Source organism: Coregonus lavaretus, assembly GCF_964263955.1.
Source record: "Coregonus lavaretus genome assembly, chromosome: 16".
Taxonomy (NCBI): Eukaryota; Metazoa; Chordata; class Actinopteri; order Salmoniformes; family Salmonidae; genus Coregonus; species Coregonus lavaretus.
In genome coordinates this window covers 782,034-807,080 of record NC_140003.1, presented here as the reverse complement: position 1 = coordinate 807,080, position 25,047 = coordinate 782,034, and the positions used below count along the sequence as shown (strand labels likewise).

The 25,047-nt window shown below is 41.8% G+C and overlaps 1 protein-coding gene across 3 annotated transcripts in view; it reads right to left on the bottom strand.

Moving 5' to 3' along the window:
* LOC311143712 (E3 ubiquitin-protein ligase MYCBP2-like) overlaps positions 1-25,047 on the bottom strand; it is a 316,497-nt gene that overhangs the window by 32,599 nt on the left and 258,851 nt on the right. For 2 of the 3 annotated variants that reach the window (XM_084179581.1, XM_084179582.1), the window contains exons 61-74: positions 24,749-24,906; positions 21,594-21,793; positions 20,964-21,122; positions 20,564-20,724; positions 10,477-10,633; positions 9,651-9,875; positions 9,454-9,519; positions 8,582-8,821; positions 8,405-8,494; positions 8,174-8,254; positions 7,707-7,973; positions 3,378-3,661; positions 1,987-2,203; positions 1,227-1,328 (exon numbers count right to left, since the gene is read on the bottom strand). In XM_084179581.1, the coding sequence (XP_084035707.1) occupies positions 1,227-1,328; positions 1,987-2,203; positions 3,378-3,661; positions 7,707-7,973; positions 8,174-8,254; positions 8,405-8,494; positions 8,582-8,821; positions 9,454-9,519; positions 9,651-9,875; positions 10,477-10,633; positions 20,564-20,724; positions 20,964-21,122; positions 21,594-21,793; positions 24,749-24,906 (2,407 nt within the window). Of the gene's footprint in view, positions 1-1,226; positions 1,329-1,986; positions 2,204-3,377; positions 3,662-7,706; positions 7,974-8,173; positions 8,255-8,404; positions 8,495-8,581; positions 8,822-9,453; positions 9,520-9,650; positions 9,909-10,476; positions 10,634-20,563; positions 20,725-20,963; positions 21,123-21,593; positions 21,794-24,748; positions 24,907-25,047 lie in introns of all 3 variants that reach the window. The other variant, XM_084179580.1, reaches the window with a different exon arrangement.

Sequence of the window (25,047 nt, the reverse complement as noted above, 5' to 3'; positions counted from 1 at the left end):
GAGTGATGGAGATGACCATCAGATGACCTGGTCTCCACAATCCCCCGATCTCAACCCAACTGAGATGGTTTGGGATAAGTCGGACCGCAGTGTGAAGGAAAAGCAGCCAACAAGTGCTCAGAATATGTGGGAACTCCTTCAAGACTGTTGGAAAAGCATTCCAGGTGAAGCTGGTTGAGAGAATACCAAGAGTGTGCAAAGCTGTCATCAAGGCAAAGGGTGGCTATTTGAAGATTCTAAAATATATTTTGATTTGTTTAACACTTTTTTGGTTCCTACATGATTCCATATGTGTTATTTCATAATTTTGATGTCTTCACTATTATTCTACAATGTAGAACATAGTTTTACAAAAAAAGAAAAACCCTTGAATGAGTAGGTGTGTCCAAACTTTTGACAGGTACTGTATGTTATTTTAAATTAGAATGTCAATCATCTATAGGAAACCTATTGAAATCATATAAATATACATAATATAATAGACATTACCATTTAAGTTTACATTCTAAGGTGGATGGACCTGCAGTCATTTTTGTGATAGTAATTATAAGTTAAAATGTAAATTACTTTTCACTGGTGTACCAGCTAAATTGCAGTGGTCTGAAGGGATAAGTCCATTCTATGAATTCTATTTCTATGATTGAAATCACACCCACCCTGTACTCAAGCGCATGTTGTGTCTCAACTGATGACGGGCTAAATACAAAAACCTCAGATGATGTGAAATAGGGTCTAAGCTACAACATATGCAATTTATTTTTAAGAAATACTCAAATAGTTTGACAACACTGTTGGTAAGCTTTTAAATGATATCAAACTCAACCGTTTATCTTTTCCAGTGATATGGTATGCTGGGGTATACAAAATGGGTCAACTGAGCACCTTTATCTCCTGAATGTTTTGGCATTCAGGTCCAAAAAGTCACTTTCTGACCACTTCTTCCATGGGCAAACACGTATGGGAAGTTTTGTTTAAATCAAAAGGGATGCTGACAAAAAGTGATTTAATTAAAATTGATTTACCATATAGTCCTATGAATGTAAATGTTAAAATTATCGCATTTGTAAGGAATACGCTTTTGAGTGCTATGAATTAAATCCATTAATTTATGCATTATCTCAACAGGTTACAATTGAAAAGAGCCTCTGATTCTATTGGTTACAAGTTACAATGCAATATTGCTTTGCCAAAGTGCACGTTCTATGAGGCTAATTTGGACAAGTTACCATCTGTTTCTGCTGTCCGTCTTTGCCCATCCAGCGGCCCGAGGACAGCCTGTCCACATGATCCTGGTCCAACACACACAGAGAGGCCAGTGCCAGCCACAACTACAGTACAGAGAGAGAGAGGACAGAGAGGACAAAGGAGAATATCCCAACAAATTTACTCAAACACACTAACCTAACACATGTGTACAGACAAACATCCGTCACACACTACACACACACACACAGAGCGCAGTTCATGCAAACATTTCAGCCACACACCAGACCTGGGTTCAAATACATGTGCATTTCGATTATTTGTTATTGACATAGCTACTTACTTTCTGTGTATTGAGTATTGTCAAATAAAGTGCCTGAAATATTTGAAAGTATTTTTAAATAATGTCCTATAAACAGCCTACTATTTGAAAATATTTTCAAATACTTATTTCCAAATGCATTATTTCATATACTCCTAGGACCTGGGTTCAAATGCATGGTAGTATTTATTTGATTTGTAAATTTAAAATACATGCCAATACTTTCCAAGTGTATTTCCAAACACATTTCAATATTCAAATACTATTTAATAAAAAAATAAAAAATAATATATATATATATATATATATATATATATATATATATATATATACACACACACAAATACTTACTTTGAAATGTATGTCAAAGTAATCAAAATAGTATTTGAACCAAGGTCTGACATGCACACTCGCACATACACACACACACTTGTGGTAGCGTGATATGAAAACAGCCGTACCCGGGTGGTGGCGATGCAGCGGACTGGCGAGCGATGCTCCTCCTCCATCTTGGTGAGGGCGATGATGGTCTCAGCGATGGCGTTCTTTGTCACCCGAGACCAGGCGTCCGACAGGTGTCCGGCAGCCATGTCTTTGACCAGCTTGATGATGATCTCAGCGATCTGAGGGGGAGTTGATCCCTTCATCCACCAGTGGCTTTCCCCCCGGCGTATGTAGCTGCACATGGAGAGAGGCAGTTTTAGACCAATGTGTTCAGTATGGGACATAATACTACAGAGATCTGATCAGCAAAACAATGAGTATATTGGTTTTGAGGGGTTAGGTAAATTACAGAGATGTATGAATAGAAGAGGATTTTAGTAAAATGTATAAAGGGCGTTATACAGAAGGTAGTGTGTACGGTCCAGTACATCACTGGGGCCAAGCTTCCTGCCATCCAGGACCTCTATACTAGGCAGTGTCAGAGGAAGGCCCTAGAAATTTTCAAAGACTCCAGCCACCCAAGTCATAGACTGTTCTCTCTGCTACCGCACGGCAAGCGGTACCGGAGCGCCAAGTCTAGGTCCAAGAGGCTTCCAAACAGCTTCTACTCCCAAGCCATAAGACTCCTGAACAGCTATGTAACGCCAAGGTAGTGGGTTCGATCCCCGGGACCACCCATACACAAAAATGTATGCACGCATGACTGTAAGTCGCTTTGGATAAAAGCGTCTGCTAAATGGCATATTATATATTATTATATTATATTTGCATTGCCCCCCCCCCCCCCCCTCCCACTTTACGCTGCTGCTACTCTGTTTATTATCTATGCATAGTCACTTTAATAACTCTACCTACATGTACATATTACCTCCATTACCTCGACTAACCGGTGCCCCCGCACATTGACTCTGTGCTGGTACCCCCCTGTATATAGCCTCGCTATTGTTATCTTACTATTGTTATTTTACTGCTGCTCTTTAATTATCTGTTACTTTTATTTCTTATTTTTTGGGGGTATTCTTTCTTAAATCTGCATTCTTGGTTAAGGGCTTGTAAGTAAGCATTTCACTGTAAGGTCTACACCTGTTGTATTCGGCGCATGTGACAAATACAATTTGATTTGATAAATACATTTGACTGAGATTTGATTGAAAAATCAGGAATTTTTGTTGAATCAGGAGAAATCACATCTGATAAAACAATATACAAACAACCACAAATGAGAATTGGTTTGAGAATATCTCAAAAATGTTTGTCGACGAAGTCATGTATTGTTTTTGAGAGATAACCCATCCAGGTGGGCTACATTTACAGTACCAGGGTCGTTAGGGCACACCACCGCAAAACATCTTGACTTAGTTTTGGGACACCACCCTCACCCGAGTACATCTCAAAGTTGTAGTCTCACCTGGAGTTGAAGATCATGGGCAGCGTGACAGTGGTAACGCCTTTGCCTGCCGCCATGCCCGCCGTGCCGGAAATTGTGGTCCCCTTGGCCTTGAGCTGCACGGTGAGCGCCTTGGCGATGCAGCCTAGGAACATGTCCAGGATGCCAAGCTTGTTCCAGTCACCCTTCTCGGTCGAGTGGATGATGTCACTGATATCGGCAGGCGGCAGGGCCTTGACACCGATGATGCTGGCCAGGCGCACGGGCGTCACCTCGGGGAGGACGCGACGGAGGAGAGAGGTCACCTGGGAGAGAGGGGACAGGTGAAGGGTGAGAATGGATAGCCATGTGGTCAATGTTATCAAATGGTTGGAGTGATAATACTGTACATCATGCAGAGATTCTCTTTTGGCTTTGCTGATGTTAAAGGGGGGTTGAACTCACTGATTTAGCCTCGTTTTTTTTCACCATTACTGAAGCAAAAAGAGTTGTGAGTGTGTTATGTTCACTAATAGCCTACCGTTGTGTGTTCCTCTTGACTTCAAATATCCCAAACAGCCACCGTACGCCTGAACAATGGCTTAGCAAACGGGTGACGCCGCATGACAATGCACATTTGATTGGTCAAGAATCGCAAGCTCTGAGCATTTCCGTATCTTTAATGACAGTTGTTTGTGATGTTAACGTTAGCTCATGAATGTGAGGATGTTTGAGTAAAATAAAAAAAAAGTGACGTTCTTTTAACATCATGAATGTGAGGATGTTTGAGTTGGGAGAAAAAAAGTGACGTTCTTTTAACATAACATTGGCGACGATGTTCGCTGCTTTAGAAGACGACATGGATCAAATCAGTGGTTTATTTTATGAATTTGAATTACATTGGACCCATTTTTAATGCAGTTGTCCGATAGAATGGTGCTTTCATAGAGATCCTCTAGTTCGTTGTCTCAAATTACGTAAATCAAACGAGCCCCGAGATGCTGTGTGCTAATGCCTCAATTGGTTAGCTCTGCTGTCTGTAAAGAAAAAGGGCAGGCTGAAGGTTGGTTATTCGGGGGCTGCCAGCCATGGACATGTGGGCAGGATGAAATCTAAATCCAAGAAAACTCTTATGTACCCCTAGAATCTTTAAATCTCACTAATATCAGTTTTGGAATATACTGACTTCATGACCAAAGTTCTACCAACTTTGCAACTAATACAATTGTTTATGACTAATACTGATGCCACATAGGCTGTTTTGAACCAGATACGTTTTTGAGTTCAGCTCCTCTTAAGATTGTCATGATTCAGGAAACCAGACTGGACCAGCACCACATGGTTCGTCATTGAGTAGGTGTGCCAGGTGTATACAGTGCATTCGGAAAGTATTCAGACCTCTTCACTTTTTCCACATTTTGTTATGTTACAGCCTTATTCTTCAATGGATAAAATGTCCCCCCCCCCCCCCCCATCAATCTACACACAATACCCCATAATGACAAAGCAAAAAAGGGGTTTTAGAAATTTTTGCAAATGTATATATACATTTTTTGAAATATAACATTTACATAAGTATTCAGACCTTTTACTCAGTACTTTGTTGAAGCACCTTTGGCTGCGATTACAGCCTTGAGTCTTCTTGGGTATGACGCTACAAGCTTGGCACAACTGTATTTGGGGAGTTTCTCCCATTCTTCTCTGCAGATCCTCTCAAGCTATGTCAGGTTGGATGGGGAGCGTCACTGCACAGCTATTTTCCCGAAACTGCGCCTGCGTTGTCTTGGCTGTGTGTTTAATGTCGTTGTCCTGTTGGAAGGTGATCCTTCACGCCAGTCTGAGGTCCTGAGCGCTATGGAGCAGGTTTTCATCAAGGATCTCTCTGTACTTTGCTCTGTTCATCTTTCCCTTGATCCTGACTAGTCTCCCAGTCCCTGCCACTGAAAAACATACCCACAGCATGATGCTGCCACCACCATGCTTCACAGTAGGGATAGTGCCAGGTTTCCTCCAGACGTGACGCTCGGCATTCAGGAGTTCAATCTAGGTTTCATCAGACCAGAGAATTTTGTTTCTCATGGTCTGAGAGTCTTAAGGTGTCTTTTGGCAAACTCCAAGCGGGCTTTCATGTGCCTTTTACTGAGGAGTGGCTTCCGTCTGGCAACTCTACCATAAAAGACTGATTGGTGGAGTGCTACAGAGATGGTTGTCCTTTTGGAAGGTTCTCGCATCTCCACAGAGGAACTCTGGAGCTCTGTCAGAGTGACTATCAGGTTCTTGGTCACCTCCCTGACAAAGGCCCTTCCCCTCTGATTGTTCAGTTTAGCCGGGCGGCCAGCTCTAGGAAGAGTCTTGGTGGTTCCAAACTTCTTCCATTTAAGAACGATAGACCCAATGTGTTCTTCGGGACCTTCAATGCCGCAGACATTTTTTGGTACCCTTCCCCAGATCTGTGCCTCGACACAATCCAGTCTCAGAGCTCTACGGACAATTGCTTCGACCTCATGGCTTGGTTTTTGCTCTGACATGCACTTTCCAAATCATGTCCAATCAATTGAATTTCCCACAAGTGGACTCCAATCAAGTTTTTGCTTTGTCATTATGGGATATTGTGTAGATAACAATAACCAGCATGGCTACGTAAGCATTCTGCAGCGATACGCCATCCCTTATGGTTTGGGCTTAGTGGTACTATAATTTGTTTTTCAACTGGACAATGACTCAACACACCTCCAGGCTGTGTAAGGGCTATTTTACCAAGAAGGAGAGTGATGGTGTACTGCATCAGATGACCTGGACTCCACAATCCCCCGATCTCAACCCCAATTGAGATGGTTTGGGATGAGTCGGATGGCAGAGTGAAGGAAAAGCAGCCACTCTCCCGAGTGGCGCAGTGGTCTAAGGCACTGCATCGCAGTGCTAGCTGTGCCACTAGAGAACCTGGTTCGAATCCAGGCTCTGTCATAGCCGGCCGCGACCGGGAGACCCATGGGGCGGCGCACAATTGGCCCAGTGTCGTCCAAGGTAGGGGAGGGAGTTGGTAGAGCATGGCGTTTGCAACGCCAGGGTTGTGGGTTCGATTCCCACGGGGGGCAAATATGAAAAAATAAAAAAATAATGTATGCACTCACTAACTGTAAGTCGCTCTGGATAAAAGTATCTGCTAAATGACTAAAATGTAAATGTAAGCATATTGTGCGACTAAGATCTCCTCGGCAAAAAAATCAAAACTAATGACAGATTTCTTGAGTTATTTTTGATTAATTCTGACTCTTTTGAGGAAGTCTCAATATGGACAAACAGCACTATTGCAGCTTTTTCTAGTTTTCCAAGCGAAATTATTTTAAGGGACTCGTCCGGTTCGCTAGGAGCCGGCTGAACAGAAGCATGCTGACGCCTTTAGAGGCATGTTTCTTCTACCTAACATATTTATATCTGAATGTTCATAAACGCTGCATCCTGCTGAACACGCCCCAGGTTGTTAGCTATAGCTAGCTAATGAGGTAACGTGACTGAACAAGGTGTACCCCTAAACAAATGGTTAACGGTCCGGTCCGCAAGTAGTCTAGTTTTAGAACGGCCCGCGATTTACTTTATGAATGTAAAGTCCGGCCTGCCAATGAACAATAGAAAAAAAAAAACATAGCGCCGGTATTATATCTTTTGAATGGCAATGGATAGAATCAAGCTGTTTTCTCTGAGGAAAAGAGGGAGACTTGGCTAGTACGTCGGCTACAGAACCTAGCAATGAAATGCAGTGGTGAAAGTGCGAGGGTTGAGTGAGACTACAAAATCAAAAACGTTTCTATACTCAACGGTGAGAAAACATTGCTAGACTATTGTTTTACTATTAAACGTAATGCTGCCGTTGTTTTTCATTTCGTAAAGTAGCTTGTTTTTCTTAACCAGGCAAAGGGTATATAACTAGAAGGCTGGTGGTGACTGGTTAGCTATGGGGAAGCAAGAAAGTCTCCTGCGCGATGTGTATAATCGGAAGCGGAGCCGGAGCGGAGCCTGTCTGCCCACACTCATCGCTTGCTCCCAGGCAGCTCACCAGCTGATGTAGGCTAGGCTGCGTGTGCCGGGTGTGGCGCGTCCTTCCCACTGCTGAACAGAACTGTGCTGCACATCTGTGCTGCTAATATTCATTATGCTTAACACTGAAATGCCCTCCATCTCTCAAAAACTCTTGTCCAGTCCACTTAGTAGTCCGATTTTAGTCACAGAGATAATTTCGTATCGTCTCGTTTTAATCAACAGAAATGAAAAGTATTTTTTGCTGGGTCTATTTAGTCAGTTATAGTCTCGTCAATTGCCACTGAAAAATAGGTATTTGACGAATACTTTGTCGACGAAATTAACCCTGCCCACCTGTCTCTGGACACGCGGCGAGGCCGTGTGCAGCAGCGAGAACAGGTCCTGCATCAGTGTCAGCTGCTGGGCCAGGTATTGGCGGCCCACGTTGGAGCCGCTCAGCGCCAGCACCATGGAGAGCAACTCGAAGCAGTAGGCGTCCGAGGAGGCGTCGTCGTCGCTGGGCTGCGAGTTGGCGTTTTCCTTGCTGGAGATAGCGTGCTCCCATTCCTCACGCACCCGGGTCGCCTCCATGCGAATGGCCTGGACGATGTGGGCGCACACCTGGAAGGGGGAAGGGAGAGGAAAGCGAGAGAGGGATATGAAGTCAATTTCAAGTGTGAAGATAACATGAAGAGGGTAAGCAGAGTCAGGGGCTTGAACCCGGTCCCTCAAAGCCTGCTACAGAGGATTATTGTATATTGTAGTTAATTGCACTTTATTGGCCAGGTATTCCATAGGTTGTGAGGTAAGAGACTGCTGACCTGTTTCTGCAGGTTGGTCAGCTTGCTCCGGCTGAAAATTATGCCCACCATGTGTTCCTTCAGGTCTGCATCTGAAGGCGCCTGATGACAGGTAAACAATAACACATAAACAACAATATTTATCATATCCAATGTTGTTTTTTGTCTTTATTTGCAAAAACAATTCAAGTGTGAAATAGGGGGGTGGGTGAAAAAGGTTGGGAATCCCTGGTATACAGTATGACCCCTTACCTTGTCCTCTCCCTCTGGTGATGACAGCAGGTTCTTCTCCTCCTGTTCAGGGGTGGGCTCAGCATCTCCGCAGATCAGCTTCCCAAACACCTACACACACAACACACTTAGATCTAAAGTGAAAGAAAACATTAACATTTTGATCCCATAGTGCAATTGATTGTCAGGTGAACCGACCTGTGAGGTGATGAGGCGGAACACGCGGAGCGTCTCGGCCTCGCAGTTCTTCTGTTGGGCCACGCTGGCCGAGATCTGCCCCGCGATCTTAATGCTCTCGCCCTCCTTCCAGCCCAACACCTTGACTTGGCGCACCCGCAGCGTGTTCTCGGGCCCCTTCAGCTCCACCTTGATCACATGGTGGTCTCCCCCAGGAACCTCGCTGGTCACCCAGCCCATGTGACGCGAGTCGAGGTCGATCTGGAGAGAGGTGGGGAGAAGGAAGGGATTGGTGAGTGAAGGTTGTGTTGACGCCGAGGTGAACCAAAATGTTTAGTACCGCTTTCCCTTTGTTCCTTCTTTTTAAAACAGATGTTATTTACATACAGTAAATTACAATACACATTGTACAGAAGGGCTTCAATTGCTGTAAGTTTGCCATATCCTGTAGTATAGTAGTTAGCTATATTAGGCTGTATCTCACTTCACTTCCCAAATAGTAGTGCAATACATGTAGTGACCTACTTTTAACCAGAGGCACATCTTAGGGTGATTAATTGAGTCCTTTCCTTATTCACACAACCTACCCACTCAGATGCTTGGGGCTGGTCTGGCGGTAAGGCCATGGCCTGCAGCACATATGTGTTAATGTGTTGTGAAATCTGTTATGAATGTATTGTAATGTTTTAAAAATTGTAGAACTGCCTTAATTTCGCTGGAGCCCAGGAAGAGATCCATAATAAATACATATACATATTCAGTGTGTGTTAGCGTGGATATGAATCAAACTGCTCCTATGTCTGTGTCCCATTCAATGAATCACTCTCCTTCACTTTCATAATTTGCGGAATTTTTTTAATGTATTTTTTAAAATTAAAAATAAGAGGCCAAACCTGTTTGATTCTGCAGAGGTCCTCCACGGCTTTGCCACACAGGAACGTCATGGAGGTGACTTTGTTCTGTGGAGTTAGACAGCGAAGAGCGGCTTTAATATCAATAAACACAGCCAGTTTTTCCATTAATCTTAGATTGTGGCATCTGACTAATTAGATTTTGGAGTATTATGTCCCTCCAACCCCTCCCTACTCACCCCGATGTCGCGGGAGTTGTCCACGTGCACGGTGACGTAGGAGGCGTTGATGCCCTTGACGCAGCTGACGGTGATGCTCTTGGTCTTGTTCTTGTCCTCATCGCCCGACTCCCAAAAGGTCTCGGTGGAGCCGTCCGTTAGGCTGCCAATCATGGCCGGACGGCTGGACGTCTTGATGTCCACCAAGCTGGTCAGGTCCTTCAGACAGGTCACCAGGCACATCTCCTGGAAGGTCAAATGATGTTCAACACCTCCCAGCTATATAGATAAATAAGATTTATTGGACAATTTAGAAATGAACATTTCAGCCACACAAGTGGATACAACACATTTAAAATAATTGAGGATAACATAAAAAAAATTACAATGTTGTTACTCCTAAACCTAGTCCAATATAAAAGTAATAATTTCATCAATAAAGAAGGTCCAGGGTCATGTTCTTTAGGCACTTAACGGAAGAAAGCAGACTGAAAAAAGGAGGGAATACCTGGACTTAACAAATAAGAAAAGTTTTAAAAATAATTCTGTTGCATTCCCTAATGAACACGACTCAGGTATCAGTTGGACTGTTGTGTTGGTCTGCACTTGGGTCTCAGACAGCATCTGTGGTACCTGACTCACCTAGTCTCTTCTCTACCCGCTTTCATAAGGTCGAGCTAGCCACCACAAAACTTCAAGGGCCAGTTTCCCAGATCTAGTCCTGGTTTAAAAATAATTTTCAATGGATATTTTCCATTTAAATAACTTCTTAGTCCAGTACTAGGCTTAATATGGGTCCGGGAAAACGGCCCTATGGGTATGGCTCTCCTATGGGATTCTGTCTCACCTGGCTCATGGCCTCGTAGCCAGACTGCACACTGATGTTGAAGCTCTCCTCGCTGTCGCCGTCGTCCGACTTGGACAGGATGTTGTTGATGTGGTGGAACACGTTGCTCTGGTGCAGGAACTGGTGGTCCGACTGCTTGAACTTCAGACTCCAACACCTGATAGATAAATGGGGAAACACTCCGGGTCAAGGGTGAGATCATGCGCTCACATTGATCAGTACAGTGGTAGCTAAGTTGGTTGGCGGATGGTGCACCCATAGGCGCCTGACCAATGGCGCAAACAGAGCAGCTGCACCACCACTTTCAAAATAGTTTTTTTTTTTGCAACCCCACTTTATTACTAGAAAATTATCCATTTGTAATTTTCAATGATTAGTAATGTTTTGAACTAGTCTGTATTCAAACATTTTAGAATTAAGATTGCATTTTGCACCACCACCCCCCATCGATGAATGGTTTTGACCACTAAAGTTTTGCTTCGCTCCCGCGACACACTGTTTTGGTTCAGTGCAGCTAATAGAAAGTGCTAGTTAGACCACTGGTGTTTAAAATGAAAAAGCACCTGCAAAATAAAGTTAAATAAAGGTTAAAGAAAAAAAAAAGAAAAAAAAAAGGTTGATTTATTTTGTTGTGCTGTTGTTACATTTGTATCGTTGTTTCATGTCCGATGCACTCAGGGTGTTGTTAAATATAATTTGAGCGGCGTGCACCACATGTAAATTCATTGTATAATTTCACTTCGCCTGTAAGAACCAAATAAAAATAAAATAAAAATTATAAAGCCCTTTTTACATCAGCAGATGTCACAAAGTGCTATACAGAAACCCAGCCTAAAACCCCACACAGCAAGCAATGCAGATGTAGAAGCACGGTGGCTAGGAAAAACTCTAGAAAGGCAGAAACCTAGAGAGGAACCAGACAGGGGTGGCCAGTCCTCTTCTGGCTGTGCCGGGTGGAGATAAGAGTACATGGCCATTAAGGCCATGAGAACGGGCATGTCTGATTCGGCTTCGCTGTATCGCAGCCTCTGGACTGAGTGACCTTATCTTCCGTCTGCCTACCAAAGGTTGCACCTTTGCAGAAAACTGCAAGTTCGGTAGCTCGTGGGCTGTCAATGAGTAGCTCGCAAGTAGATACTGAGAAATAATCAGTAGGCCTAATATTACTTTATTAAATCTAGGGGAGTAACGGTACACATATTGTATCGAACTGTTCGGTACGGGGACCTCGGTTTGCACTGTGAACTCGAATGAATACATGAATAAATATGAAAAACACTAGGCCTATAGGCTATGCCTACGCTGCGTTGTATGCCTGTTAAGTAAATCTGAGCTGTAAAAAACATTTCAGGCTATTCCGTTAAACAACTAGAGCCTATGCGCACGTTGTAATCAAAATTATATTCTTAATTGCCGCATTTCAAACTGTCCTTTTGTGAGGCGCAGCCGGGAACTAGTTCTGTACGATGGCGAGTGGTGGGGTTGTTAAACCAGGAGGATTCTCCATCATCGTTTAAATCTCCAGTTTGGGAACATTCTGGATTCCCAGTAGATTACAACTGTGATAGAGAGAGTGTCACCACTGCTCAATGAGAAAAGCCTATGCAGCTGCCAACACCTCAAACATATTGACACATTTACACCGACATCACCCCAGTATTCCTACCACGGGAGCAAGACGGAAACACAAAAAACAACAACGTCTCCCTCTGCGGTAGGAATGTTTATAACCGCAGATATGCGCCCATTCTCGGTGGTTGCGAAGAATAGGGGGTTTCAGCACCTCGTGAAAGTGCTGGAGCCACGTTACGAACTTCGCCCTCTCACACCCATTTCAGCAAACAGGTAGTAACCACTCTATATAAGCAAGCTAAAACTGAAGTCAATGAATTGGCCAATGCATCCTGTGTTGCGCTTCCTACAGATGGATGAACATCCAGGGCTACAGAGAGCTACTTAACAGTGACAGCCCATCACATTACCCCTGAGTGGGAAATGAGAAGTAGCCTACCAGACATGCCTCCTTTATGAGTCACACAAAAGCGCATATTTTTCTCTTTGTAAGAAAATGTTATAGCATAGGCCTATACAATGACTGAGCCATGTTTCCATATTGATTTCACATGCATATTGCACTTTATTTTAGTGTTGTTGTTGAGTAATCATGTGTTTTCATTTAAGAAAATACAAAAGTCTTGGTATTCCTGATTCTGCTCTCATCAGGCATTATATGACTCATGATCAATACATACCGAACCGTGGGTTTGGTGAACCATTACACCACTAATTAAATATGTGAAATAATTTTTCTTCCCAAGTCGTTTACAGGCATTTAACACCATTCTGTAATTGTTTCCATCTATTTGCTCGACATCAATCGGTTAAATCACATTGTGAAAATGTTTTAGTTCAAAAAGCGGAACGGTCAAGTAGTGTGCTTGCTGAGACTACACTTTTGATTTTCCTCATAGTTTGATTATTCTGTTTCTTCATCATGATTATTCAATTTCTTCACGATTTGTTGTCAAATATGTAGCCTACTCACTGTGGTGTGTTGTTTAAAAAGCCACTATTAAACAGAATGACAAAAATAATTGATAGTAGCCTAGTCCTGTAATGGCAGGCTACAGATCTGTACAAATGTAAACCCTTTTATTTTCTCTCATCTTAAAAAGGCACGATTCTCAAGGTAGGCTACAGTAGAATGGTGTGTGGTTTTAAGAACCAAAACGCAATCACATTATGTATGCGGTGCTGTTCTTTGTTTCTATTCATCAAATTAGACTTACACAATAACAAAATATGCAGGCTGTATATGAATAGCTCGCAAAAATGATTTTTTGTATGAAGTAGCTCTTATTAAAGAAATAGTTGGAGTCCCTTGCTCTAGACCAAACCGTTTAAATATGACCCATATTGCCGGAGCTACATTTTATTATTATTATTGCATATTCAGTGTGCAATTTATGGATATATATAGCTGCCAAAAAATAATCTAATTTGATAATGAGAATGATTAATTAATAATATATTGGCGATATTATTTTTACGTGAATGTAATCTATGGCCAAATCTTTATGCAAAACTCCAGTTTGCATTTTCAAGTCGACAGTTCAATGCCCTACCAGATAACACTACCATATTGAGAAAGAAAATTGATGTTTGTGGGTCACAGGATTGGTAGGGTTTCATACCTATCAATTAATTATTGGGGGTGAGATTTTCAGAGAAGGTAGTAGATTAGTAATCATCATTAAAACACTTTTTCAATATAATTTATTGTGGCAAAACCTAAGAAAAATACAGTGCCTTCAGAAAGTATTCAAACACTGACTTACTTCACATTTTGTTGTGTTATAGCCTGAATTTAAAATGGATGGATTTTTCTCTCTATCACTCATCTACACACAATACCCCATAATGACAAAGTGAAAACATGTTTTCAGAAACATTTTCAAATGTATTGAAAATGAAATACAGAAATCTCATTTACATTAGTACTCACACCCGAGTCAATACTTTAAAGACGCACCTTTGGCAGCGATTACAGCTGTGAGTCTTTCTGGGTGAGTCTCTAGGAGCTTTCCACACCTGGATTGTGCAACATTTGCCCATTATTCTTTTCAAAATTCCTTCAAATTGGTTGTTGATCAACAACCATTTTCAGGTCTTGCCATAGATTTTCAAGTAGATTTAAGTCAAAACGGTAACTCGGCCACTCAGGAACCTATACCGTCTTCTTGGTAAACAACTCCAGTGTAGATTTGGACTTGAGTTTAAGGTTAATGTCCTGCAGAAAGGTGAATTCATCTCCCAGTGTCTGCTGGAAAGCAGACTGAACCAGGTTTTCCTCATGGATTTTGCCTATGCTTAGCTCCATTCCATACATTTTTTATCCTGGTATACCCATAACATGATGCAGCCACCACTGTGATTGAAAACATGGAGAGTGGTACTCCGTAATGTATTGCATTAGCCCCAAACATAACGCTTTGTATTCAGGACAATAAGTTAATTGCTTTGCCACATTGTTGTGCAGTATTACTTTAGTGTCTTGTTGCAAACAGGATACATGTTTTGGAAGAGTTTTATTCTGTACAGGCTTCCTTCTTTTCACTCTGTCAATTAGGTTAGTATTGTGGAGTAACTACAATGTTGTTGATCCATCCTGTTTTCTCCTATCACAGCCATTAAACTCTACAGTGCCTTGCAAAAGTATTCATCCCCCTTGGCGTTTTTCCTATTTTGTTGCATTACAACCTGTAATTTAAATTGATTGTTATTTGGATTTCATGTAATGGACATACACAAAATAGTCCAAATTGGTGAAGTGAAACCAAAAAAATAACTTGTTTCAAAAAAAGTCTAAAAAAATTAAGAATGGAAAAGTAGCGCGTGCATATGTATTCACCCCCTTTGCTATGAAGCCCCTAAATAAGATCTGGTGCAACCAATTACCTTCAGAAGTCACATAATTAGTTAAATAAAGTCCACTGTGTGCAATCTAAGTGCCACATGATATCAGTATATATACACACACCTGTTCTGAAAGGCCCCAGAGTCTGCAACACCACTAAGCAAGGGGCACCACCAAGCAAGTGGCACCATGAAGACCAAGGAGCTCTCCAAACAGGTCAGGGACAAAGTTGTGGAGAAGTACAGATTAGGGTTGGGTTATAAAGAAATATCAGAAACTTTGAACATCCCACGGAGCACCATTAAATCCATTTTAAAAAAATAGAAAGAATATGGCACCACAACAAACCTGCCAAGAGAGGGTCGCCCACCAAAACTCACAGACCAGGTAAGGAGGGCATTAATCAGAGTCAACAAAGAGACCAAACATAACCCTGAAGGAGCTGCAAAGCTCCACAGCGGAGATTGGAGTATCTGTCCATAGGACCACTTTAAGCCGTACACTCCACAGAGCTGGGCTTTACGGAAGAGTGGCCAGAAAAAATACATTGCTTAAAGAAAGCAAAACAATAAGCAAACACGTGGGAGACTCCCCAAACAAATGGAATAAGGTACTCTGGTCAGATGAGACTAAAGTTGAGCTTTTTGGCCATCAAGGAAAACACCATTTCTGGCGCAAACCCAACACCTCTCATCACCCCGAGAACACCATCTCCACAGTGAAGCATGATGGTGGCAGCATCATGCTGTGGGGATGTTTTTCATTGGCAGGGATTGGGAAAGTGGTCTGAATTGAAGGAATGATGGATGGCGCTAAACACAGGGAAATTCTTGAGGGAAACCGGTTTCAGTTTTCCAGATATTTGAGACTGGGACGGAGGTTCACCTTCCAGCAGGACAATGACCCTAAGCATACTGCTAAAGCAACACTTGAGTGGTTTAAGGGGAAACATTTAAATGTCTTGGAATGGCCTAGTCAAAGCCCAGACCTCAATCCAATTGAGAATCGAAATGTGGTATGACTTAAAGATTGCTGTACACCAGCAGAACCCATCCAACTTGAAGGAGCTGGAGCAGTTTTGCCTTGAAGAATGGGTAAAAATCCCAGTGGCTAGATGTGCCAAGCTTATAGAGACATACCCCAAGAGACTTGCAGCTCTAATTGCTGCAAAAGGAGGCTCTACAAAGTGTTGACTTTGGGGGGGGGGGGGGGGGGGGGGGGTGAATAGTTATGCACGCTTCAAGCTCTGTTTTTTTGTCTTATTTCTTGTTTGTTTCACCCCAAAAAATATTTTGCATCTTCAACGTGGTAGGCATGTTGTGTAAATCAAATGATACAAACCCCCCAAAAAATATCAATTTTAATTCCACGTTGTAAGGCAACAAAATAGGAAAAATGCTTGCAAAGAAAAAGCCATATCTCAGACTGGCCAATAAAAAGAAAAGATTAAGATATGAGATATGGCTTTTTCTTTGCAACTCTGCCTAGAAGGTCAGCATCCCGGAGTCGCCTCTTCACTGTTGACGTTGAGACTGGTGTTTTGCGGGTACTATTTAATGAAGCTGCCAGTTGAGGATCTGTGAGGAGTCTGTTTCTCAAACTAGACACTAATGTATTTGTCCTCTTGCTCAGTTGTGCACCGGGGCCTTCCACTCCTCTTTCTATTCTGGTTAGAGCCAGTTTGCGCTGTTCTGTGAAGGGAGTAGTACACAGTGTTGTACGAGATCTTCAGTTTCTTGGCAATTTCTCGCATGGAATAGCCTTCATTTCTCAGAATAAGATTACACTCATGAGTTTCAGAAGAAAGTTATTTGTTTCTGGCCATTTTGAGCCTGTAATCGAACCCACAATTACTGATGCTCCAGATACTCAACTAGTCTCAAGAAGGCCAGTTTTATTGCTTCTTTAATCAGCACAACAGTTTTCAGCTGTGCTAACATAATTGCAAAAGGGTTTTCTAATGATCAATTAGCCTTATAAAATGATAAACTTGGATTAGAAAACACAACGTGCCATTGGAACACAGGACTGATGGTTGCTGATAATGGGCCTCTGTACGCCTATGTAGATTTTCCATAAAAAAATCAGCCGTTTCCAGCTACAATAGCCATTTACAACATTAACAATGTCTACACTGTATTTCTGATCAATTTGATGTAATTTTAATGGACAAAAAAATTGCTTTTCTTTCGAAAACAAGAACATTTCTAAGTGACCCCAAACTTTTGAACGGTAGTGTATATATTTCCCGAGCTGTCATATCTCCTAGATATAGGACGAACACTTCAAAACCTTATTCCTTATGATTTATTTTTTGACTGGCTTTTTTTTTTCAATTTACGAATGTGTTATTCAATGCGTTTCTATGGGCTATAGTAGTAAAGGTCAAATTCAATATTTTATCAAATATTTCTATTACATTTTTTTCTGATACTTAATGGAGTCCTAAAATTCAAAATCAAATAGCTAAATTATCCATGTTATGACCATCTTAAAACAATTCCATATGTCAGCTTAGAACTGCTGTTTGAACCATTAAAAGTGTGCTTTGCTATTTTGGGGCAGTGGAATGACCTTTGCCTCCCTCCAGGCCTAGGGCACACTCTAGGCTTAGATTGAAGATGTGGCAAATAGGAGCCGCAATGTATTACGCCACCAACCTCAGTAATTTACCATCCATGTCGTCGGTTCCAGGTGGTTTGTCCTTATTTATACATAGCAATAATTTATCACCTCCTTCACACTAACTTTGCGGAATTGTCCTTCATTATTGAATCCGTTATGCATGCATATGAAGGCTCAGCATTTGTTGTTTGCATGTCATGACTAAATTTGCTAATCTTGTGGTGTGCAATATCAAAGGGTTTTGTTATGAATGAGCCATTAGCCTCAATGAAGGATGGAGCCGAGTTAGCTTTTCTGCCTAGAATTTCATTAAAGGTACTCCAGAGCTTTTTAACTATAATTATTTATATTGTGTAACTTTGTTCCATAGTATAGTTGTTTCTTTTTGTGTAGTTTAGTTATGCAATTTCTACTGTATGTTTACCAATCTGCTGTGTTGCGAGACTTACAGTCATGGCCAAAATTGTTGGCACCCCTGAAATTTTTCCAGAAAATGAAGTATTTCTCACAGAAAAGTATTGAAATTACACATGTTTTGCTATGCACATGTTTATTTCCTTTGTGTGTATTGGAATAACACAAAAAAAACAGGAAAAAAGCAAATTTGACATAATTTCACACAAAACTCAAAAAATGGGCCGGACAAAATGATTGGCACCCTTAACTTAATATTTAGTTGCACACCCTTTGGAAAAAATAACTGAAATCAGTCGCTTCCTATAACCATCAATAAGCTTCTTACACCTCTCACCCGGAATTTTGGACCACTCTTCTTTTGCAAACTGCTCCAGGTCTCTCATATTGGATGGGTGCCTTTTCCCAACAGCAATTTTAAGATCTCTCCACAGGTGTTCAATGGGATTAAGATCTGGACTCATTGCTGGCCACTTCAGAACTCTCCAGCGCTTTGTTGCCATCCATTTCTGGGTGCTTTTTGAAGTATGTTTGGGGTCATTGTCCTGCTGGAAGACCCATGATCTCGGACGCAAACCCAGCTTTCTGACACTGGGCCCTACATTGCGACCCAAAATCCTTTGGTAATCCTCAGATTTCATGATGCCTTGCACACAGTCAAGGCACCCAGTGCCAGAGGCAGCAAAACAACCCCAAAACATCTTTGAACCTCCACCATATTTGACTGTAGGTACTGTGTTTTCTTTGAAGGCTTCATTACATTTTCGGTAAACAGTAGAACGATGTGCTTTACCAAAAAGCTCTATCTTGGTCTCATCTGTCCATAAGACGTTCTCCCAGAAGGAATTTGGCTTACTCATGTACATTTTGGCAAACTGTAGTCTTGCTTTTTTATGTCTCTGTGTCAGCAGTGGGGTCCTCCTGGGTCTCCTGCCATAGCGTTTCATTTCATTCAAATTTCGACGTATAGTTCGCGCTGACACTGATGCACCCTGAGCCTGCAGGACAGCTTGAATTTCTTTGGAACTTGTTTGGGGCTGCTTATCCACCATCCGGACTATCCTGCGTTGCAACCTTTCATCAATTTTTCTCTTCCGTCCACGTCCAGGGAGATTAGCTACAGTGCCATGGGTTGCAAACTTCTTGATCATGTTGCGCACTGTGGACAAAGGAACATCTAGATCTCTGGAGATGGACTTGTAACCTTGAGATTGTTGATATTTTTCCACAATTTTGGTTCTCAAGTCCTCAGACAGTTCTCTTTTCCTCTTTCTGTTCTCCATGCTTAGTGTGGCACACACAGAAACACAATGCAAAGACTGAGTCAACTTCTCTCCTTTTTATCTGCTTTCAGGTGTGATTTTTAGATTGCCCACACCTGTTACTTGCCCCAGGTGAGTTTAAAGGAGCATCACATGCTTGGAACAAACTTATTTATCCACAATTTTGAAAGGGTGCCAATAACTTTGTCCGGCCCATTTTTTTAGTTTTGTGTGAAATTATGTCAAATTTGCTTTTTTCCTGTTTTTTTTTGTGTTATTCCAATACACACAAAGGAAATAAACATGTGCATAGCAAAACATGTGTAATTTCAATACTTTTCTGTGAGAAATACTTCATTTTCTGGAAAAATTTCAGGGGTGCCAACAATTTTGGCCATGACTGTATTTGCCGTTCCCTTAGCCTCATCCCTCTCAGCCATACAGTTTTTCAATTCATCCATGGGGATTTGACAGTTTTAACAGTCAGTTTCTTTATGGGCGCATGCCTGTCAGTAACCGGAAGTGCAGCGTCAGTATATTCCTTATTACACACATCAGACCAACAAATATTTTCCAAATCTTCAACATAGGAATCATTGCAAAACCTCTTGTATGATCGCTTATACACTATTTTAGGTCCAGTCTTTGGAACTTTGGTTTTCCTAGATATGGCTATTATTTATTACTAAATCCAATGGGTGTAGATACTGCTTTAGAGCAGATTTCTGCAGCATTAGTAAATATGTGGTCTATACAAGTGGATGATTAATTCCTGTTATTTTTGTAAATACCCTGGTAGGTTGACTGATAACCTGAACCAGGTTGCAGGCACTGGTTACAGTTTCAAGTTTTTTCTTGATTGGACAGCTTGATGAAAGCCAGTCACAATATTTAGGTCACCCAGAAAATATACCTCTCTGTTGATATCACATTCATTATCAAGCATTTCACACATATTATCCAGATAGTGACTGTTAGCACTTGGTCTATAGCAACCAGTGATGCCAACTTAGCAATTTTGTTGGTAGATTTAGCAACTTTTCAGACTACCCTGGCAACAAATGTAGCTACTTTTAAAAAGATTTTGGGAACTTTTAGCAACTTTTGAAAAGTGACTCAAACGCTAAAATGCACGCATTGTCCCTCTAAATGACACAAAAAACAATTTTCTCTGTCACACACTCAGTCACAACACACGTAACCTTTGGTAAAGTTAACATTATATGGCCTATTCATATATACAGAAAAGTATTTGACCCTTAGCTTTAGTCTTATTGCAAGATAATATGCTCTGTTCCAAGTGTATGGTTAACATTATTTAGCTGAAGTTTAAAGCGTAGGTGAACTTTGAGCAACAGGGCCACCGTACCTGAGGGCCATCTGCTGCAGGGAGCTGCCACTAGGAAGTGACATCATGAGGTCGGAGATAGTCTGGAGGAGGCGGTGGAAGGTGTGGGGGAGCGGGTGGGCGGCCTCCCCGGCGATCACAATGTCAGAGAGTGGGTGCTCACACACTCCAAGGTCCCTCTCCTGTGTGTACGAAGAAAACATAATGGAAAAGTTTATAAAAACACACATATTAAGGATGCAATGACTTCAGACATACATTGATATTGTCTGAATATAGAAAATGTTTGTACCGGTACCTCAAATAAAAACCTTTATGTATCCAGGTTTGTCTCATTGAGATAATCTATTTTGCAAGAGACCTGTTTCGCAAGCCCCCCCACTCACACCACCCAGGTCCTGGTTTCTTAATCAAACATCACCTGCTCCATCACAATTTCCTTGTTCCCATGGGCTTTATTTTCTTCCTCCTCCTCTTCCTCGGGTTCAAAGGGTGATGGGGTGAGGGAGGCGACAAAGTGCCACAGGATGTCGTGCAGCGAAGTGGTCTGGATCACGTTACACAGCAGCCAGTTGAATGCCTGAGGAGGGGGAGAGGGGTTAGATGGTGGCTTTCAGACCTCAGTCCTTTTCATTTCACAACAAAAACAAAAACCTACAATGTTGACAAAAATAACCTGTTTGAAAATCATCAGAGGGGAGAGCGATACTTTTTAGGAAAAAGGTACAGTGCTTTCCAAACCACTAACCTAACCTTAACCTAATCTTAACCCTAGCACTACTACTTCAGAAAAATAAACTTTCTAATCAGTTTATCATCTCAGATATTGCCTACACTTCTGTCCTTTCTAACAGGGCCGTCTAGCGACTACCACTGACACCTCAAAGAGGATGTTTGCAATTGGCTAATCACGTTAGCATTTGACATTACAGGGCTAACTATTGAATTGTGGTATACAACTGCAAATGCCCAGCTAGAGTAAGCATGATACATTTTCCTATGGGAAATACTTAATGTACACCATGTGCAGGAGTATCTTTGATGGACGTACCTCCATGGCGAAGACCCTGCAGGCGGACTTGCGGAGGGCATGCTTCATGGCCACCTCCAGACCCTCCAAGTCGTGGTGCTGGATGACGAAGGCCAGGACGGGCCACTGGAAGTTCCTCTCGCCCTTACTGAGGGATCCATGGGCAGAGATGAGACGGGACAGCTCCGGGGACGGGTGGCGCAGCAGAGAGGAACCCACTTCTGGAGGAGGGGACAGTGTTACAATTAAGTGATAATGCCCGAGAAGCCGGTGTTTGGAGGATATATTGGCACAGGTGTTGTTAGGCCCGTGACTAAGTCGAGGGCCGACAAACCTTGCCAATATATCCTCCAAAGACCGGTTACGAGGGCATTATCACTTTTATACAATGGGTTACCAGCATATTCAAATAATGATTGACATTGACAACGTTATTTTGATTAATTATTTCATCCTTTCACAAGATATAGTCCCGACACAAATCTAGGGTTGCTACCCAAGCCGGCTGGTCGTTCAGTCTTTTTGTTCTGTATCTATGGACGCGACCCAGTCGTTCGTTCTAAATGTTCCATTGCCATAATGGCTGGCAACGTTCTTATCCCTTGCTTGCTAGCTAGCCAACTACGGCTAACTTACAGTCACGTCAAAAAGTGCAGCCAGAATAACAGCAAATTAGCTGCATTTGCATTTGTTTAAGCTGTTTTCTAGTGACATTTATTTGGATACATCCATAACAATGAGCTAATGAGGCGCGATTTCGCCTGGCATAGAAAATGTGCTCTCTCGTCAGGACACTGTTGTTCAGAGGAGCTAGCCAACAACACAGCTAAAACAAGCTGGAAAGACTGCAAACTAGCTGCACTTAGTTTCGTTTTACCTTTTTATATATCCATAAAAATTCATTACCATGGGACAGCTGGAGATCGAATTTGAATATTGAAACAATGTTGCAAATGTCAGATAGACAGACAGTAAGGTTTAGACAAATCTCCGCTGTTGAAAACTAAATGTTATTCTAAAAGAAATGTGAGATAATGTCTAGATGCTTTTTATAGTGGAGATCAAGTTTATAAATAGCCTGGCTGGGCTGATGAGACAGTGGATTGCACAGTCAGATGGAACAGAGTAAATAGGCATTTTAAGGTCATAGATTTAGCCGGTGGTAACTTGTGGAATAGACACCGGCTGGAATGCGGTTTTAACCAATCAGCATTCAGGATTTGACCCACCCATTGTATAAAGATGATATAAATAACAAAACAATAAATACATATTACATACACAACCGTTCAAAAGTTTGGGGTTACTTAGAAATGTCATTTTTTTCTAAAGTAAAGCAATTTTTTTGTCCATTAAAATAACATCAAATTGACCAGAAATACAGTGTAGACATTGTTAATGTTGTAAATGGCTATTGTAGCTGGAAACGGCTGATTTTTAATGGAATATCTACATAGGCGTACAGAGGCCCATTATCAGCAACCATCAGTCCTGTGTTCCAATGGCACGTTGTGTTTGCTAATCCAAGTTTATCATTTTAAAAAGGCTAATTGATCATTAGTAAACCCTTTATGTTAGCAATTATGTTAGCACAGCTGAAAACTGTTGTGCTGATTAAAGAAGCAATAAAACTGGCCTTCCTAAGACTAGTTGAGTATCTGGAGCATCAGCAATTGTGGATTCGATTACAGGATCAAAATGGCCAGAAACAAATAACTTTCTTCTGAAACTCGTCAGTCTATTCTTGTTCTGAGAAATGAAGGATATTCCATGCGAGAAATTGCCAAGAAACTGAAGATCTCTTACAACGCTGTGTACTACTCCCTTCTCAGAACAGCGCAAACTGGCTCTAACCAGAATAGAAAGAGGAGTGGGAGGCCCAGGTGCACAACTGAGCAAGAGGACAAATACATTAGTGTGTCTAGTTTGAGAAACAGATGCCTCACAGATCCTCAACTGGCAGCTTCATTAAATAGTACCCGTAAAACACCAGTCTCAACGTCAACAGTGAAGAGGCGACTCCGGGATGCTGACCTTCTAGGCAGAGTTGCAAAGAAAAAGCCATATCTCAGACTGGCCATTAAAAAGGAAAGATTAAGATGGGTAAAAAGTTATGGACAGAATAATCGAAGTTTGAGGTGTTTTGGATCACAAAGAAGAACATTTGTGAGACGCAGACCAAATGAAAAGATGCTGGAGGAGTGCTTGATGCCATCTGTCAAGCATGGTGGAGGCAATGTGATGGTCTGGGGGTGCTTTGGTGGTGGTAAAGTGGGAGATTTGTACAGGGTAAAAGGGATCTTGAAGAAGGAAGGCTATCACTCCATTTTGCAACGCCATGCCATACCCTGTGGACGGCACTTGATTGGAGTCAATTTCCTCCTACAACAGGACAATGACCCAAAGCACAGCTCCAAACTATGCAATAACTATTTAGGGAAGAAGCAGTGAGCTGGTATTCTGTCTATAATGGAGTGGCCAGCACAGTCACCGGATCTCAACCCTATTGAGCTGTTGTGGGAGCAGCTTGACCGTATGGTATGTAAGAAGTGCCCATCAAGCCAATCCAACTTGTGGGAGGTGCTTCAGGAAGCATGGGGTGAAATCTCTTCAGATTACCTCAACAAATTGACAACTAGAATGCCAAAGGTCTGCAAGGCTGTAATTGCTGCAAATGGAGGATTCTTTGACAAAAGCAAAGTTTGAAGGACACAATTATTATTTCTATTAAAAATCATTATTTCTAACCTTGTCAATGACTACATTTCCTATGCATTTTGCTATATTTCCTATTCAAACTAATTTCATGTATGTTTTCATGGAAAACAAGGACATTTCTAAGTGACCCAAACTTTTGAACGGTAGTGTACATATTAAATACGGTATTACAAATGTCATGGTGATTGTTAACACTTAGTAATTTGCAGCCCTATTCCAGCTGACATTTTCTAAGAATTAATGAATCATATGAAAACTAAAAAAAGAGTTATACTTCAATGTTTTCATCATGTAATGACCATTACCATAATCATTTTGTAGTAAACACCAGGTACATGGGTTAATGGTGAAGTGTAAAATGACTTTTATCTACATCCAAACCCCTTAGTATAATGGACTATACTAGTAAATAGGATCAAAGTCCTCTGGTCTGGTGGTTCAGGGGTAGGTTTACCCACCTGCATCCCCACTGTGGACTCTGCGTCTGGGCACGGCTTTGACCCTGGCCGGGGAGGCTGAATGCTGCTTGTCATACTCAGATGCCACCACAGAGTAGGACCTCTGGAACACCGTCCGCTTAGACAAGTCACTGTCTGTGATTGGGCTGGTCTCCAGACTGCAAGAGATACAACAAATAAATGTTGACCATCTGTTTCTGTCATCCATGACACATATATACACAACACACACACTCACAGAAGAACACACACACATACCACACTGGTACGAGTCTCTCTCACACACACACGCACAGATA